The sequence below is a fragment of the Grammomys surdaster genome, unplaced genomic scaffold (genome assembly GCF_004785775.1).
Source record: "Grammomys surdaster isolate TR1022 unplaced genomic scaffold, NIH_TR_1.0 125953, whole genome shotgun sequence".
NCBI classification, from domain to species: domain Eukaryota; kingdom Metazoa; phylum Chordata; class Mammalia; order Rodentia; family Muridae; genus Grammomys; species Grammomys surdaster.
In genome coordinates, this window is record NW_021620773.1 from 2,033,342 (window position 1) to 2,048,754 (window position 15,413).

The window sequence follows — 15,413 nt, forward strand, 5'->3', positions numbered from 1 at the left end:
GTGACATTGGTGATGGACTGGCCATCATTTCTGGTTACCTTGGTGATAGACTGCCCATCATTTCTAGTGACGTTGGTGATAGACTGCCCATCATTTCTGGTTACCTTGGTGATGGACTGGCCGTCATTTCTGGTGACATTGGTGATAGACTGCCCATCATTTCTGGTGACACTGGTGATGGACTGGCCATCATTTCTGGTTACCTTGGTGATAGACTGCCCATCATTTTTGGTAGTGTCGTTGATGGACTGTCCATCATTTCTGGTGACATTGGTGATGGACTGGCCATCATTTCTGGTTACCTTGGTGATGGACTGGCCGTCATTTCTGGTTACCTTGGTGAGAGACTGCCCATCATTTATGGTTTCCTGTGCAAGGCTCCAATTTCCTGTCACCTGAGGAGACTGTAAAATGATTTCTTCTGGAAATAATACTTTGAAACAAGAAAAAGTGAAAGGACAGATATTATTTGAAAGTATGGATGAAGACAACCTAAATATCTATAGCGGGTTCTGAAATGGTTCATTTTCCATTCTTTTCTTTGCAGATTCCCCCTTCCTAGTTTTAATACTCAGTAGTATTGCATAGACTTTGCAACAAGCCATAACTTATCTCTGTGAGGACAAGGATGAACTACATTACCAGCAGTACAATGCAGAGAGCTATGAACTAACCTCCAGCTATTTAAGTAAGCTATCTTTACAGAGTTGGAATAGTAAAAAAGGGGGTGGTGGTGGAGAAACTGCCCAACAGGATAGAATAGGTAAAAGCATGTGCTATTACATAATTTAAATTCTTACAAATCACTAAAGAACTGAAGAGACTATTTTTGCACAACAAATTTCACAAACTCTATAAATATGCTCTAGGAGGATTTAATACTACGATCTCACAGAATGCTACCTTTTACGCCCAAATGGATGACCTGCTCAAGTGCATAGTGACACCGTCTGCTTGTGGTCCTGCCAGAAAGAAAACATAAAACAATGGACTTTGTAAGTTTAGAATTTATAAAAATCTGATTATAAATGTTAGGATGTGAATGTTCTTTCTAAACTCCAAAACTTAGGTAAACTTTTGGGCATGTCCTGGTGGTGTATGGTGGTGTATCAACTGCCTCGGTGGTGGCTCTGGGACCTGTGCCCTTTAAGAGATGATGAGGTCTGTGGGAACAGCTTTGTTACAAAGTAAATTTAAACTCCTTCCCTGGCTTTGTCTGGTCCCTGCTCCAGTGCTCCCTTCAGTGCTCCCTTGCCAGGTTAACGATCGATGCAGCAGAAGGCCCTCACCAAGGCTGCAAAGTCTTCAGAACTGTGAGATTATGTGAGACTAAGTGAGATAATTTCTTTATAAATTATCCAGTATGTGGTCTCTGTCACAGCAACAGAAAACAGACAAGATGATTAACTGTCAGCAATCACACACTAACACAACCTTTACAAAGGCTTGCAAATAAAAGACCATGTCAAAGGCCAGGTGTCACAGGGTCAAAAAGGCATGTTCCTGCTCCTATGTGAAGGGAAAGTGAAGAACTAAATGGAGCTTTAACTGCCTGCATCTACACAACACACCAGATAATTACTAGTTTTGTACAAAAGTTTAAGCAGAGATAACTCAGGTATCAGGACAGCAGGTACTGTCCTTTCTAGAAGAGTAAGGGAGATATTAATATTACTGGGTAAAGAGAAAAATAGGTTTGCTGTAAAGATTTGTTCATTTGAAAGTGGAAAATAACAAAGAATAAAAACCAATTTTCAATAGAACAAGATTATTAACTCTCCAAAGCACAAAAGAAGAACTCCAATCAGCAAAGCACAGAGGTTGACTCATGCCTTTTTAGAGACAGGTAATAGATTTCTTGAAAACTCAGATGGGGTGGGATATAACATAGGCCATTCTCAACTATTACAGGGCATAGGGTGGATGCTAAGACCACTGTTAGGATCCATTTCTGTGGTGCATAACTGGGAGGGTGTACATGCTGTAGTATCCCTGTAAGGTCCACTCAACCTTTATAAGCCCTTTTCTTTGTCCTGCAACATAACTGCTTGGGACCATAAACTCCACAGAAAGAGGGAAAAGTGGTGGGACAGTAACCCCAGGATTAGGCCAAATTGACTCCAACTAAGAGATAGAAAATAAGGAAAAGTTAAGTAGATCTCATACACGTGTGTGTTGGGGGTGTACAGGAGAATAATCTAGGCTTCAAAGGAAGACAGAAAAAGAAAGGGTCTCAAAAACCTACTTCCTAGGTATGAACTAGCATTCAAGAGGAGGACTGCAAAGATGTCAACTGTCTATTTTAGCATCTTAGTACAAAACTAAAAGAATCTTGAGGCTGGAGACGTGGTTCAGCTGTTTAGAGCATTCTCTGCCCTTGGAGAGGACTGTATTCAGATTCCTGTATCTATGTTACCACCTGTACCTCCACCTCCAGGAGGTCTGGCTGCCATCCTCGTCTGTCCTTTGTGAGTATTTGCTCGGACATCCATACCCACACACTCACATGCATGTACACACCATCTTTAGAGAAGAATCCTTATTATTTCACTGGGAACTAAATGACCAGCAACTCAACTAAAGTGGCAAAGTAGTTCAGGGCAATATCCATGCAGCACTAACACTCAAGGCAGAAGAAGGAAGGCCCTCAATATATGTTCTTCACTTATATCAAAGGAGAAAGAAAAGCAGATGGAGCTGGGCAGTGGTGGCGGACACCTTTAATCCCAGGACTTGGGAGGCAGAGGCAGGTGGATTTCTGAGTTTGAGAGTTCGAGGCTAGCCTGGTCTACAGAGTGAGTTCCAGGACAGCCAGGGCTACACAGAGAAACCCTGTCTCGAAAAACCAAAAAGAAAAAAAAAAAGAAAAAAGAAAAGCAGATGGAGCCTGAAGTAAATGTAAAAAAGGAAATAATAATAATACAAGTTAAGAGCAAAACTCAATGCACCAGGGAACAGAAGAACAGCCGAGAATACCATACCAGTGAAATCAGAACTGGAGTCTTTGACAAAGTCATTAAAATAGGACTGGAAAGATGGCTCAGCAATTAAGAGCACTGACTGATCTTACAGAGGATCAGTGTTAGATTTCCAGCACCAAACAGTGGCTAACCGGGACAGGAAGATGGCTCAGGGGGTAAAGCCACTTACCACCCAAATCTGACAATCTGAGTTTAACTCCCAAACTTAAGTAAAGACTGAAGAAGATAACGGACTCCACAACATCTTCTCTGACCTCCATGTGCACTGAGCCACATACATGCTCATATGCACATGTGCACACATGTATACAGACACTTGTGTGCAAATAACAACAACCTAATACTAAACCTAAAGGATCCTTTATTTTAGTAGAACAATGTAATACAAAACTCAAAAGTGTCCTACAAAGAAAACTCCAGATCTAGAAGGCTCCAGAGGGAACTCTACCAAATATCTAAGGAAGACACGATGTTCATTCTATACAAAGTTTGGCAGCATATACAGTGTATGTAGGGGTCTACTGTGGACCAATGTACCTCATGAACATAAGTGTAAAAATGGATACATTTTAGCAAACCAGACCTAACAAACATAAAAAGGGACCACAGTATGACCAAGTACCATTCATCTCATAGGCAAAACTGAATTTACACCTTGGATTCCTTGCTGAGAGGACATACTTAAAGCAAGCTATTGGAAATTAAAGTTAGCATTGTTTACAATGCTATTAAACTTAGAAAAAAATAGGACCAGGAGTAGTGGTGCACAGCTATAATCCTAGCACTCAGGAGGCAGATGTGGGTGAATCTCTGGGAGTTAGAGGGCTGCCTGGTCTACTCTGTTGAGTTCCAGGTCAAATGAGGCTATAGAGTGAGACCCTGTCTCAAGAAAATAAAAATAACCAGGCAGGCATGCTAGTACGTATCTTTAATCTCAGTACTCAGGAGATAGAGGGTACAATCTCTGAATTCAAGGTCAGCCTAGTCTAGAGTGAGTTCCAAGATAGCCAGGGCTATACAGAGAAACCTTGTCTCAAAAAACAAAAACAAAACAACAACAAAGGAACAAATCTGCCAAAAATACACAAAAGCTACAACTGAGAAGTACATATTGATCAAAGAAATTCAAGAAATATGTGAACAAACGAAGAGCTACATGCTTTCAAGGACTAGATGACAGTATCCTAACAGTACCAACTTTCCTTACCCTTGCACCAAGATAAACACCTACACTCAGAATTCCTCATAAACAGTGATTCAGTTAGCAGGGGCTGGACCCTTTGGAAAGGGCCCAGTGTTCTCCCAGGTTTTGGCACCAGTTGTGTGGGTGCACTAAAATCACTAAGCTGGACTTCTCCATGGGTAGGAGGGTTTATTATGAATATGAGACTGCTGCATGGCTATCTCTCAGGGACAGAGAGAATAGCATACTGCTGACTGCCAGGGATATCTCTCAGAAGAGCCCAGAGGCTAGTGTGGGGACTTTGCAGGCCAAGAGGGCATAGTGGCTTTGGTATGCACCACAGGTATATGCTAGTAAAGAGCCAGATGCCCCATCTCCCGGGGAGATAAGGGAGTGGCTCTTGCTGGCAGAGACCTGTTTCACAGGTTTCCAAGGAATGCTGCACAATCTTTCCGTTCTTCCTGTAAACATCTAGCCTGAGAGCCGGTCCCAGACTGTCATTTTCGGACATAGGCAGTGGCAAGTGCCTTTTTGGGGGGGATTGGGACCTAACACATGGATTACCTACAGAGTACAGGATGGCTAACATGCCATCTCTTGTATACTCATGGAGACTTCAACTGACTTACTCAAGGACAGATTGTCTGGGAGGATGAAAAATATTTGTATTAAACTCATTAAAACCTTACCTATTATATGTAAACTCCACATCCATAGGTTCAAAGTTATACATTTGTTCAAATCCTGGATTAAGTTTAAGAGTTACATCTTCTTCATGAATCTAAAAAAAAATAAATAAGTGAGGGATTCAACTTGTACACAGTAGACTATCCTTCCTGGGACAATCTTGTATCTGTATTTGGCAATACAACATGAAAATACCGTTTTATAGATCTGAGCCAAAATTTGGTATCTTACATATCTGCAAAATTAATTGAAAGCATTAGATCATCCTTAAGCTATACAAACAGGAGGATGTCTCGATTCTCATCAGCAGCACTCCTGTCCCAAGTACACTGACCCCTGCTGCACACTCCACTCCATCCGGGTGCCACAGCAGGCTTCCCTTTCAAGTAGTACTGGGAATAAATAGAGCTGGATCCTGCATAAAATCAAACCTTATACCTTCTCCTGCTAAGCAAAGAAAGGAAGGCTCTGGGGACAATGATAGGAGAAGCAGGGTGGCAGACCCAGACCACCTCAGGTAGATAGCAGCTGTCCAAGGCCTGCTCACAGAGTCTTGTCATTCTCAGAAGATGCTGCCACAGCCCTTCACTAGGAAGGCTGCCCAATAGGGGCTTCTGAGTTACCCAGAGATTACAAAAACTGAAAGGGAATCCACAACCTAAGAGCACTAAACACACTGAAGCCAAGCTTCTGAGACAGGGCGATAGCCTTCACCAGCCTAGGATACTATAGACTCACTTGACCTTTTATCTGAAAAAACTACAAATGAAAAATGGAAAAACACATTTAAGCAAGCACAAGGCAATTTAAAGCCATTACACAGCTTTAAAGAACCACAGATCATTCAGAAGTGAAGCAAGAGGGATACTGGGAAGGCTGCAAGGGCTGTGTGTGTGCTCCCTGGAATCCTAGTGACTTTTACGTCAATCTGTCACAAGCTAGTCATCTGAGAAGAGGAAATCTCAACTGAGAAAACACTCACTGTCAAGTCAGTAGGACATTTTCTTGATTAATGACTGATCTGGGAAAAGCCCAGACCATTGTAGATGGTGCCAACCCTGAGTAGGTCATCTGCTTAAAGTAAGACATCAGGCTGAGCAGGCTGAGATCCGAATCAACCAGCTGCATTCCTCCACAGCTTCTGCCTCAGTCCCTGTCTTGAAGGCTCCCACTTTGCTTTCCCTGATGATAAACTGTAACCTCTAAGTCAATGAAATCATTTCTTCCTCAAGCTGCTTTTGGATGTGGTGTTTTATCACAACAGAAACCTAATTAGGATATCTAGAGTGTGTGCTTGGCAGGGAGATCCTCTGTGAGGGGGCAGCTGTCAGTGAATACCTCTCAGCAAGGGTCCAAAATGAGTCTTCTCTCCCCAAACTCTACAAATTGGCTCTCCTAGTAGGGCACAACTTCCCAGGGCCAAGAAACCTACACTGGCCTATCCCTGCTGGTTGGAAGGTGGCAAAGTTGACTTCAGCACGGTAACTACTTGTTTCAGATGTGGCTTCTCCACCAACTAAACCATCTGGGCCTAGTGAATGTCTTCTGCATCAGCTTGAGGATCCCATCCTATGTTCTGGACAGAAAACGGATGGCAGAACCAAGGGAAGCCACACTGAGATTGAGGGACTAGTGACTGAGCACCTGACTATGGAACACGCAGCATCCACTAAAGGGCCTCAGCGCCACACTTCCTAGTGAGTCCCTCCTCCTGCGGCTCCCACTTGCCAGCTCTTCCTCATCACGTATACAGTGCCCAACACTGATTAAATGCAAACATGGCTTACAAGTAGTTTTATAGAGATGAGAACTATAGACCTTAGACAGGAAGTCCCCTTTACACAACAAAGATTATTCAACGGTTTGAGTGTCTTTAAATGTCCCACAGTACAGGCAAGCCCCTGGAGCCCCTCCTCAGAGGCAGATGGGTCAGTCTGACCTTCACTCTCTGAGTATTGTCCTCTCACCTCCATGACATAGCCGATATACTCAATGACATGTCCATTGTATTCTTGAGATTTTAAAATCAGTTTGTCACCTAGGTTAAAAAAATATTACCATGTGTCAAACATAAAATCATTTCCCATTTTACTATGAAATCAAGTCTTAATAAAGTATAATAAAATATAACATTTCTGGTATTTGTTGCTTAAAGATAACGTATAGCGGAGAAACCTGGATAGTATACACTCTTGGTCATTCCCATGTAAGTAAATGTTGCTTCAAAGGACGGAAATAATTCAAGTACATAGGCAGCTCTGCCCTGTGACCGTCAATCCACAGTGAGACCACACCTGCATAGAGGGAAGGCCGGCTCTCGGCGAGCCCTGGGACCTCCAGCACCAGCAGATCCCCCTTCCTCTTGAGGATGACGCCGCTCATGTTGTACTCCTTCAGCTCTATTTCCGCATGGATCTCCTCTAGCCACAGCAGAGTGGAGAACTTCTCCTTGTAGTTGGACATGTTCAAAAGCTGAAAAACAATTGTCCAGTCTGTCAAGGCACAACAACACATCCCAGATTGTGTCTAGGAAACCAGCACCCATAGAGTCCCGATGTCTACACTGCTTACATCCAAGACATTTACTCCAGACAAGATGATTCAGGATCAGAGATTATGAACCTGATCAGCAAACCTCCACCCTTAGGCTTATGGAGGACCCTAGGGTTCTGGCTCTTCATTGGCCCAAACCTCTATTCACTGCCACAGTCTGGACCCTTAGACAACTAACACACATTCATATTCTCATTCTCTCTCTCTCTCTCTCTCTCTCTCTCTCCCTCTCTCCCTCTCTCCCTCTCTCCCTCTCTCCCTCTCTCCCTCTCTCCCTCTCTGTGTGTGTGTGTGTATATACCCACATGTGTACATGTAGGTGCACTTGCCTGTATTGGGTACATGTAGAGTCCAGAGAGTGATGTCTTCTTCACTCTTCTACCTTATGTTTTTTTTTTTTTTTTAAGACTTTACTATTTGGATGTGTACAAATGTTTGCTTGCTTGTACCACCCTCATGCAGTGCTGTGAGGTGGAGCAGAAGAGAGCTTAGAGCCCCTACATCTGGTGTTATAAAAGGTTGTGAGTCACCATGTGGGTGCTGGGAACCAAGTGCAGGTCCTCTGTACTAGGAGCAAGTTCTATTAGCTGCAGAGGCACCTCTCTAGGCCCTTTCATCTTACTTTTTGAGACAGGTTCTCACTGAACGCGGAGCTCACCATTTTGGCTACACTGACTGGCTAGGGAGCCTGGACTCTCCATCTCATCTCCAGCCTGGTTAGACGCATCACATCTATGCTTTAAACTAAGTGATGGGAAAGCGAGCTCAGGCCCTCACAGCTGCACAGCAGATACCTCACTTTCTGAGCCATCTTCCCAGATGTCCTGCCTGGTTTTGTGTGCCAACTTGACACAAGCTAGAGCGATCAGAGAAGAAAAAGCCTCCCTTGAGGAAATGCCTCCATGAGATCCAGCTGTAAGGCCTTTTCTCAATCAGTGATCAATGGGGGAGGGCCCAGCTCATGGTGTTTTCTAGAAGAAATCTTGTGAGGAAGCCATGGGAAGCAAGCCAGTAAGCAGCACCCTTCCATGGCCTCTGCCTCAGATCCTGCCTCCAGGTTCCTGCCTTGCTTGAATTTCTGTCCTGACTTCCTCCAATGATGGACTATGATCTGGAAGTATAAGCCAAATAAACCCTTTCTTCACCAACTTGTTCTTTGGTCATGCGGTCTCATCACAAAAATAAAATCTTACCTAGAACACCAGCCCTCTTTAAAAAAATAAATAAATTCGAAGTCATAAACTTAAATAGCATGTTTTAAACCAAATACATTCTAACACAATCCAACCCAAAGATATACTGCACACAGTCTTTGCCTCCTAAAATAAAACCATGATGTTTCTTAAGAGCAGAAAAGTTTATCTGTATAGTAAAAACAGTGTCATTCATAACATGTACCTTTAGTTACAGTCCCAACTTCTCTCAAAGCCCAGGCACTATCCTCTGAGGGCTCCTCACAAGGAATGCGCTGCTTGCTGCTACAAATGTTTAGCTTCCCAAAATTCCCTCGGAAATTGATAGAAACCTGTAAAAACCTCAAGTCCTGCTTGTACAGACAAACCCTGTCCCTCTCTATGGCCCATACATTCTCCTGCATCTGGATGCTCCTCAAACAATGAGAAAACTGACAGCAAATTCTTCCTGAGATAAGCAAGCTTTCCATAACATGCCAGACCTTAAACTTTTGTTTTCTAGACTACTCTGCAGCCTCTGAACTCAAAGACATGGTCTTCCAACTTCCTTGAAAGCAGTATATGTGGACAGCATCTTCAAAGATATTGGCAAGAATTTGACATTGGGCTAGGACAAGGAAGTAGGCTCCAGAGTTTTTTGTTGTTGTTGTTTTTTCGAGACAGGGTTTCTCTGTGTAGCCCTGGCTGTCCTGGAACTCACTCTGTAGACCAGGCTGGCCTCAAACTCAGAAATCCACCTGCCTCTGCCTCACAAGTGCTGGGATTAAAGGCGTGCGCACTTGCTGGAGTCATACTATAATGCTGTCTAGTTGTCTTTCTTTCTTTATTCCTCCCTCACTCCCTCAAGACCCTGTTGACTGTGTTGGCTTCGTCAAGTGTACAATTCTGCCTGCTTCCCTGCCGTTTCTGGGAAGAAAATTCAGCAAACGACAATGCAGAGCACAGGGAAATGCTGGGGGGTTGATGGTGGCATTTCTATCCAGAGCTAAGCTAACAGACCTCTGACTCCCAGTCGTGTCTGTGCCTTACTGCTGAGTTCAGGAGAGTTTGCACTTCCTGAGAGTCAGTGCTTAGTTAAAGTCATCCCGGGTTTTCCACGCCCCTCCCTAGCACCAATGCTATCACCTTTAGTGTTCTGGGGCTCTGTATGTAAGTGTGGAAAGCTTCCTGGCCCTGGTATAGTAGAAGGCTGGCTTGATACTTCCATTCCCACTCCTCTTCCTGAGCACTGCAAACACCAGGTGAGGCATGAAGGTGACTCTTTTATCATCCTGAAATTCCTAGTTACCTGTGGTAGAATCCTGACAGGAGATCTGAATCCAAGGACTCACCCTAGTTGTGAATGGAGCTGTAGTGGTAAGTAGCACCCCACATCCTTCAGAAGTTCTCCTACCTCTGCAAGAAGTGGCTGGAAAGTCAGGATGTCAATTTTCTGTTCCACACATTTTTTAAGTCTATCTGGTATTGGATACTGTGGAAGAAAACTTGGAAGTTGTCGCCTCGAGTTCCTTAAAAGAAAAAAAGTTAAGTGTTTAAGCATGTATGTTTGTGTGTGTGCACATGTGTGACGTACATAGACACTTATAGAGGCCAGAGGACAACATGTGTGTGTGTGTGTGCACATGTGTGATGTACATACACACTTATATACGCCAGAGGACAACTTTGGGTGTTGTTCCTCAGGTGCATCAACCTTGATTTTTTGAAACAGTCTCTCTGGCCTAGGGATGACCAGATCAGGCTAATCTGGCTAGCCAATGAGCCCCAGGATCTGTCTGTTCCTACCTCCCCAGTGGTGGCATTACAATATGGCACACCACTGTGACATGCTATGGGTTCTGGAGACTGAATTCAGCTTCTCATGGTTACATAGCAAGTACTGACTGAACTCAAAGTAATTTTTATCTAGATGTCTTATATGTTTATGAGTATCTCTTATCTATAATGTATGGGTCCAGAAATGTTTCAGATTTTCTATTTTTTCCCTCAGTTTTCGGATATAACAGAGCTATACTTCTATATATTCGTAGCATATTATTATTCATTTTGCAATGCTTATATAGATTTTATCAGTTATAGACTTTCTGAAATGAAACACAATCTGATGCTTGTAGGTCATGTCCACATGCAGATGTTTTCAGAGTTCAGAAGACCTCAGGGTTTGGAGATGCTCATGTGAGACATCTCTCCTCAGATACTTTGCCCTGTTTCAGAAAGACTGGAGTTCATTTGTTAATGGAAACCCTGACGTGAGAACCAGACTGGGTCACTCTGGGTTCAGGATCTTGTCTCCACACAAGCTCTGGCTTGGTCTTCTTATTTCTGCCACAGAGCTGGGCAGAGCTAAGCCAGCTACGGGGACAAGACAGGAAGTCCCAGGAGCCTGCTTAGACCGTGAGTTTGAAGTCAGTCTTAACTCCTAAGTAGCTAACCTCTTATCACTGAACTTTTAGTGAAGGGGGGGGGGTACTAGAAATGATACTGACACATCACCAATGACAACACACTTGGTAAAAGCTACCTGGTGTGGAACCTGCCTCGACTGATCTACTGGTTCTTGGCTGTTTCTCTGGAGAAATCTAGGTTCATCCCAAGTGCCTACCTTCATCTAGCTAGCTACACTCAAAGTCACAGTAGTTTTTTTATCCAGTAAGGCAGAGGACAAAGTGACAGAAATGTCAGGGAGAATGGGGAGAAGTGGAGAGAGAACAGGACAGGGCCCTCGAGCTCTGACAAAGGCAGTTTGTCTGCACTGGAGCAGAGGTAGACAGATGCCCAGTCTCTAGACTTCATGGCCACGTCCTGTATAGAGGGTTCCTTTAACTCAGGACTCAGCAGGTAGTCTGGCTGTGTGTCTCTGGGATAAACTGAAGTCAACTACAGGACTAATCCAACAGTACTGAAGGCTACTGCTGCTTAACCCACACTCATGGCTGTCTTCATCTCTGCAGTTGGAGGGTACTCATGGGAACAGACATTTGGAGAGCAGAGGCATGTAGTAAATGTTAATAAGAACTCATTGTAAAAATTAATGATGTGCAGAGAGACTAAGACAATCAATACACCTACATACAGGCAGCTCTCCTAGCTAGCCAGAACTACACAGTAAGACCCTGTCTCAAAAACAAAAACATCACAGACTTCTGCTCACATAGAACAATGGAATAAAAAGGAGAATCCAGAAATACTGCATACTACATACAATCCCTCAGTTTTACAGTGGTGTAAAAGCAACAGCCGAGAAATGACAGCTCCCAACAAATCACACAAGGAGCCCTCTCTAGGTGTAAGGGTTAAATAGATCCTACCTCCTGTTCTCTACAAAAACCATTTCAGAATGGATCAAAGGCCCTAATGTAAGTCCCATGCTCTGAATCTGCATTGCACTTCAGGATGGAGGGACTGGCAAGGTTCCCTGTGCCCGTGACTGCAGCAGCTCAGCCAGTGGAGCAGTGCTTGATGAGCAGAGCTGCATGGAACTAAAACGCTTTTTTACAGAAGAAACAACTGGAGTGACGGGAACAGCTGCAAAGCTTCACCAGCTGACAGGGAACTAAACTCTAGAACCTGCTGGATGGTGGTGGTGCATGCCTCTGATCCCAGCGCTTGGCAGAGGCAGGAGATCTCTGAGTTCCAGGCCAAACTGGTCTACAGAACAAGTTCAGGACAGCCAGGGCTACACAGAGAAATCCTGTCTTGAAAACAATAAATCTAAAATCTGTATAAATTCAAACATCAGCCATAAAAATAACAATTAACAACAACAAAACAAAAACATCCCAAAACATCCAGTCAATATTTAGGCAAATGAACTGAACAGACAGTTCTCAACAGAAATACAAATGGCTAAATGAACAGAAAAATGCAATTATATTGCTCATAGATTCGTTCTCAATATCTTGGTGACAACAGAGGCTACTGAATGCCAGAGAGGATGTGGGAGCCACACGGCTGTGAGACGTGGGGCATTGCAGCCACTGAGGTCCGTACAGTTCCTCACAAAGAAAGCTAAAACCAGAACCACCACAGGAGCTGCCCCAGGTTGTGGCCTACAGGACCCCACATCAGCACACCACAGAGACACCTGCACATCCATGCGGGCTCACTGTTCTCAACAGCTAAAATAATGGAATCAGTCCAGATATCCATCAACAGTTGGTGTATAATGTCATGCATGAGTTTTAGTCAGCCACAAAAAGAAGAAAATGTGTCATGTGCTCAAACTGGAGAGCATCATCATAAGACAAAAGGAAGGAAAGGAAGAGAGAGGGAGGAAAGGAGGGAGGGGGGAAGACAGAAAGAGGGGGGAGGGAGAAGGGGGGGAGGGAGGACGGGCCAGCTAAGAAAGGAAAACTTTCTCTTATATATAGAATACAGATTTGTAAACTCACATCCCATGAGAAGGCAAACAAAACAAAACAAAAACAACCCAGCCTGCGTGTGAGGGAAAGGGAGAAGGGAAAAGGAAATACAAATGCAGATGACGGAGGGAGGGCGGGGCTAAGGACAGGTGATGAGTAGGCAGACACTGTCAAGATACAGTTATCTATATGTTTAGAAATATCACAAAAACTCCATTGTTTTATACACTTACTTAAAAAAATTAAAGAGAGCCAAGCATGGTGGCACACGCCTTTAATCCCAGCACTTGGGAGGCAGAGGCAGGCAGATCTCTGAGTTTGAGGCCAGCCTGGTCTACAGAGTGAGTTCCAGGACAGCCAGGGCTACACAGAGAAACCCTGTCTTGAAAAAACACCACCACCACCAAAAAGTAAAGAAGTCTGATGCAGTACATGACCCCACCCTGATGTCTACAGCAGGAGCATGACCGAGCACTGTGACTGAGTGGCCCAGAGTCCTGGCAGCACATGCAGGCATTAGACAGCTGGGAGTGAGCGCCTACCACTGCCCAGACTGCCAGGAAACCAAGTCTTACTCTAGAGCAGTGGTCTTCAACTGAGGGGGCATAACCCCTTTGAGGTCACATGTCAGATATTTACATTATGATTCATAACTTAATAGTTATGAAGTAGCAATGAAATAGTTTTATGGCTGGGGGAAGTGTACTAAAGGCCTGCAGCACTAGGAAGGCTGAGAACCGCTCATCTAGAGGAGGTCTTGTACGTGGATGTGCTAATACTCCCAGGACTAGCTCGCAGGACAGGCATTGAGCAGCTGTGTCTGCTGGTGGGTATCTTTGAGGAGCTCTGGAGGACAGTGTGCCACTGATGTGAACCGGAGCACTTGCTCCTATAGTCACCACCCATCTCACGGACTCTCCGTGCCTGCAGACAGGATGCCATCTCGCTTCCAATCAGGGCTTTTTCTCTAGACGCACCCGAAAGTGAGCAAGAACCACCAGCACTTACTGACTGCTCTGTGCCAGGAAACCGCATGTTACACGCTCTAACCATTTACTCCTCAGACGACATGAGGTAGAGACGATCACTTACAAATGAAGTTAAGGCACAGAGAGGTCAAGAAACTTCCCCAAGGCCACACAGTTTCTTGGTCGCAGTGCTGTGATTCAAACAATGGTCTAAAGAAGTATGGTGTCCACAGCTGCCTTCCAAATAATGGTCAGCGACAAGTTCAGCAATCTCATAATACTGTCTGCTAATACATTCTCCTTTCAGTCTACAATGTAGAAGTCCATCATCCTTTGTCTTAGACTGTTACTGGATTAACATGATCTGAAATCCAGAATTTTCCAGTATTAGAGAAATAATATTCTTGCTTTCTGGGCTGTGGGCAGCACCTGAACTCAAACCCTCAGGAGTGAAGGTGGCATGACAACATGTCCAGTACCCAGGACAAAGCCATTTAACCCTGACACAGGTCACTGGGTTTTGGACCAAACTTGTAAGAAAATGTGTTCCTTAGAAGTTGTATGCTTTGTTAACTGCAGACAAGAGCAGATGGACCTGGGGCTTGACCCAGGCAGACAGAAATGGGTTACCCACAAACCTTCTTTGCTCAAGTCACAGAGTTCACTCTTGAATGGTACCAGACCTTCAAAGAGACTTCCAGTGACTAAGCAATCCTGGGGCCCAATACAAACCACACTGCAACCAGCCAGCAAGGCACAGACCCTCTTCTGATGCTACAGAAGAGGGCAGTGGAGCCAGTCCTATGCAGGAGTGGACAGGAGGAGCCAAGAGCCAATCCATTCTGGTTTCAAAGTGGCCCCAAGATCTGCCAAAGTTGAAAAGCAGAGCTGAGGGGTGCCCGGGGCCTGGCTTGCACAGACACCAGTGACAACAGTCACAGAATCTGCCCTGACAAATGCCATGGACACGCATCCTGCCCCAAGAACTGTCATGGAAAGAGGCTCAAACAGGCCTTGCTCTTGTCACTTCCTCATCTGGGGAGGAAGAGATGACAAATGTGGGTGGGGAGGCTGGGTAGGGGACATGTCTGCTGCCTGCTACAACACATCTGCTTCTCCAGAACATATAAAGGAAACAAAGTCACACACCCATCTCATGGTACCTTTTCTGTGTGGTCACAACAACTGTCGTCTTTGCAGACACTAATGTTTGGGAGCTTTTAGGCTTTTTCCAAGAAAACGGTTCGCGCACAGCTATCAAGGCCTCCTCGCTGCTCACGACGTTCACTTCAAGATGTCGCCCGATGAGAAAGGTGGGGAAGCAGAGCAGAAGGAGCTCCTTACAACGGCCAGGGTTTCTTTGAAAGAGAAACAGAAATTTAGACTCAGTTATCAATAAGGCAGATTCAACCTGATTTCACTTTCAATATTTAAGGAAGTTACAAAGTTCTAAGAAATAGCCATGCTGACTTTTTAGTAACTTTTTT

The 15,413-nt window shown here is 44.4% G+C and overlaps 1 protein-coding gene across 1 annotated transcript in view; it reads right to left on the minus strand.

Annotated features, from left to right (window-relative positions):
• Mov10l1 (Mov10 like RISC complex RNA helicase 1) overlaps positions 1 to 15,413 on the minus strand; it is a 66,868-nt gene that overhangs the window by 34,133 nt on the left and 17,322 nt on the right. The window contains exons 9-16 of the mRNA XM_028753724.1: positions 15,090 to 15,284; positions 9,991 to 10,105; positions 7,146 to 7,323; positions 6,819 to 6,889; positions 4,854 to 4,945; positions 904 to 962; positions 303 to 433; positions 39 to 203 (exon numbers count right to left, since the gene is read on the minus strand). Of these exons, the coding sequence (XP_028609557.1) occupies positions 39 to 203; positions 303 to 433; positions 904 to 962; positions 4,854 to 4,945; positions 6,819 to 6,889; positions 7,146 to 7,323; positions 9,991 to 10,105; positions 15,090 to 15,284 (1,006 nt within the window). The remainder of the gene's footprint in view (positions 1 to 38; positions 204 to 302; positions 434 to 903; positions 963 to 4,853; positions 4,946 to 6,818; positions 6,890 to 7,145; positions 7,324 to 9,990; positions 10,106 to 15,089; positions 15,285 to 15,413) is intronic.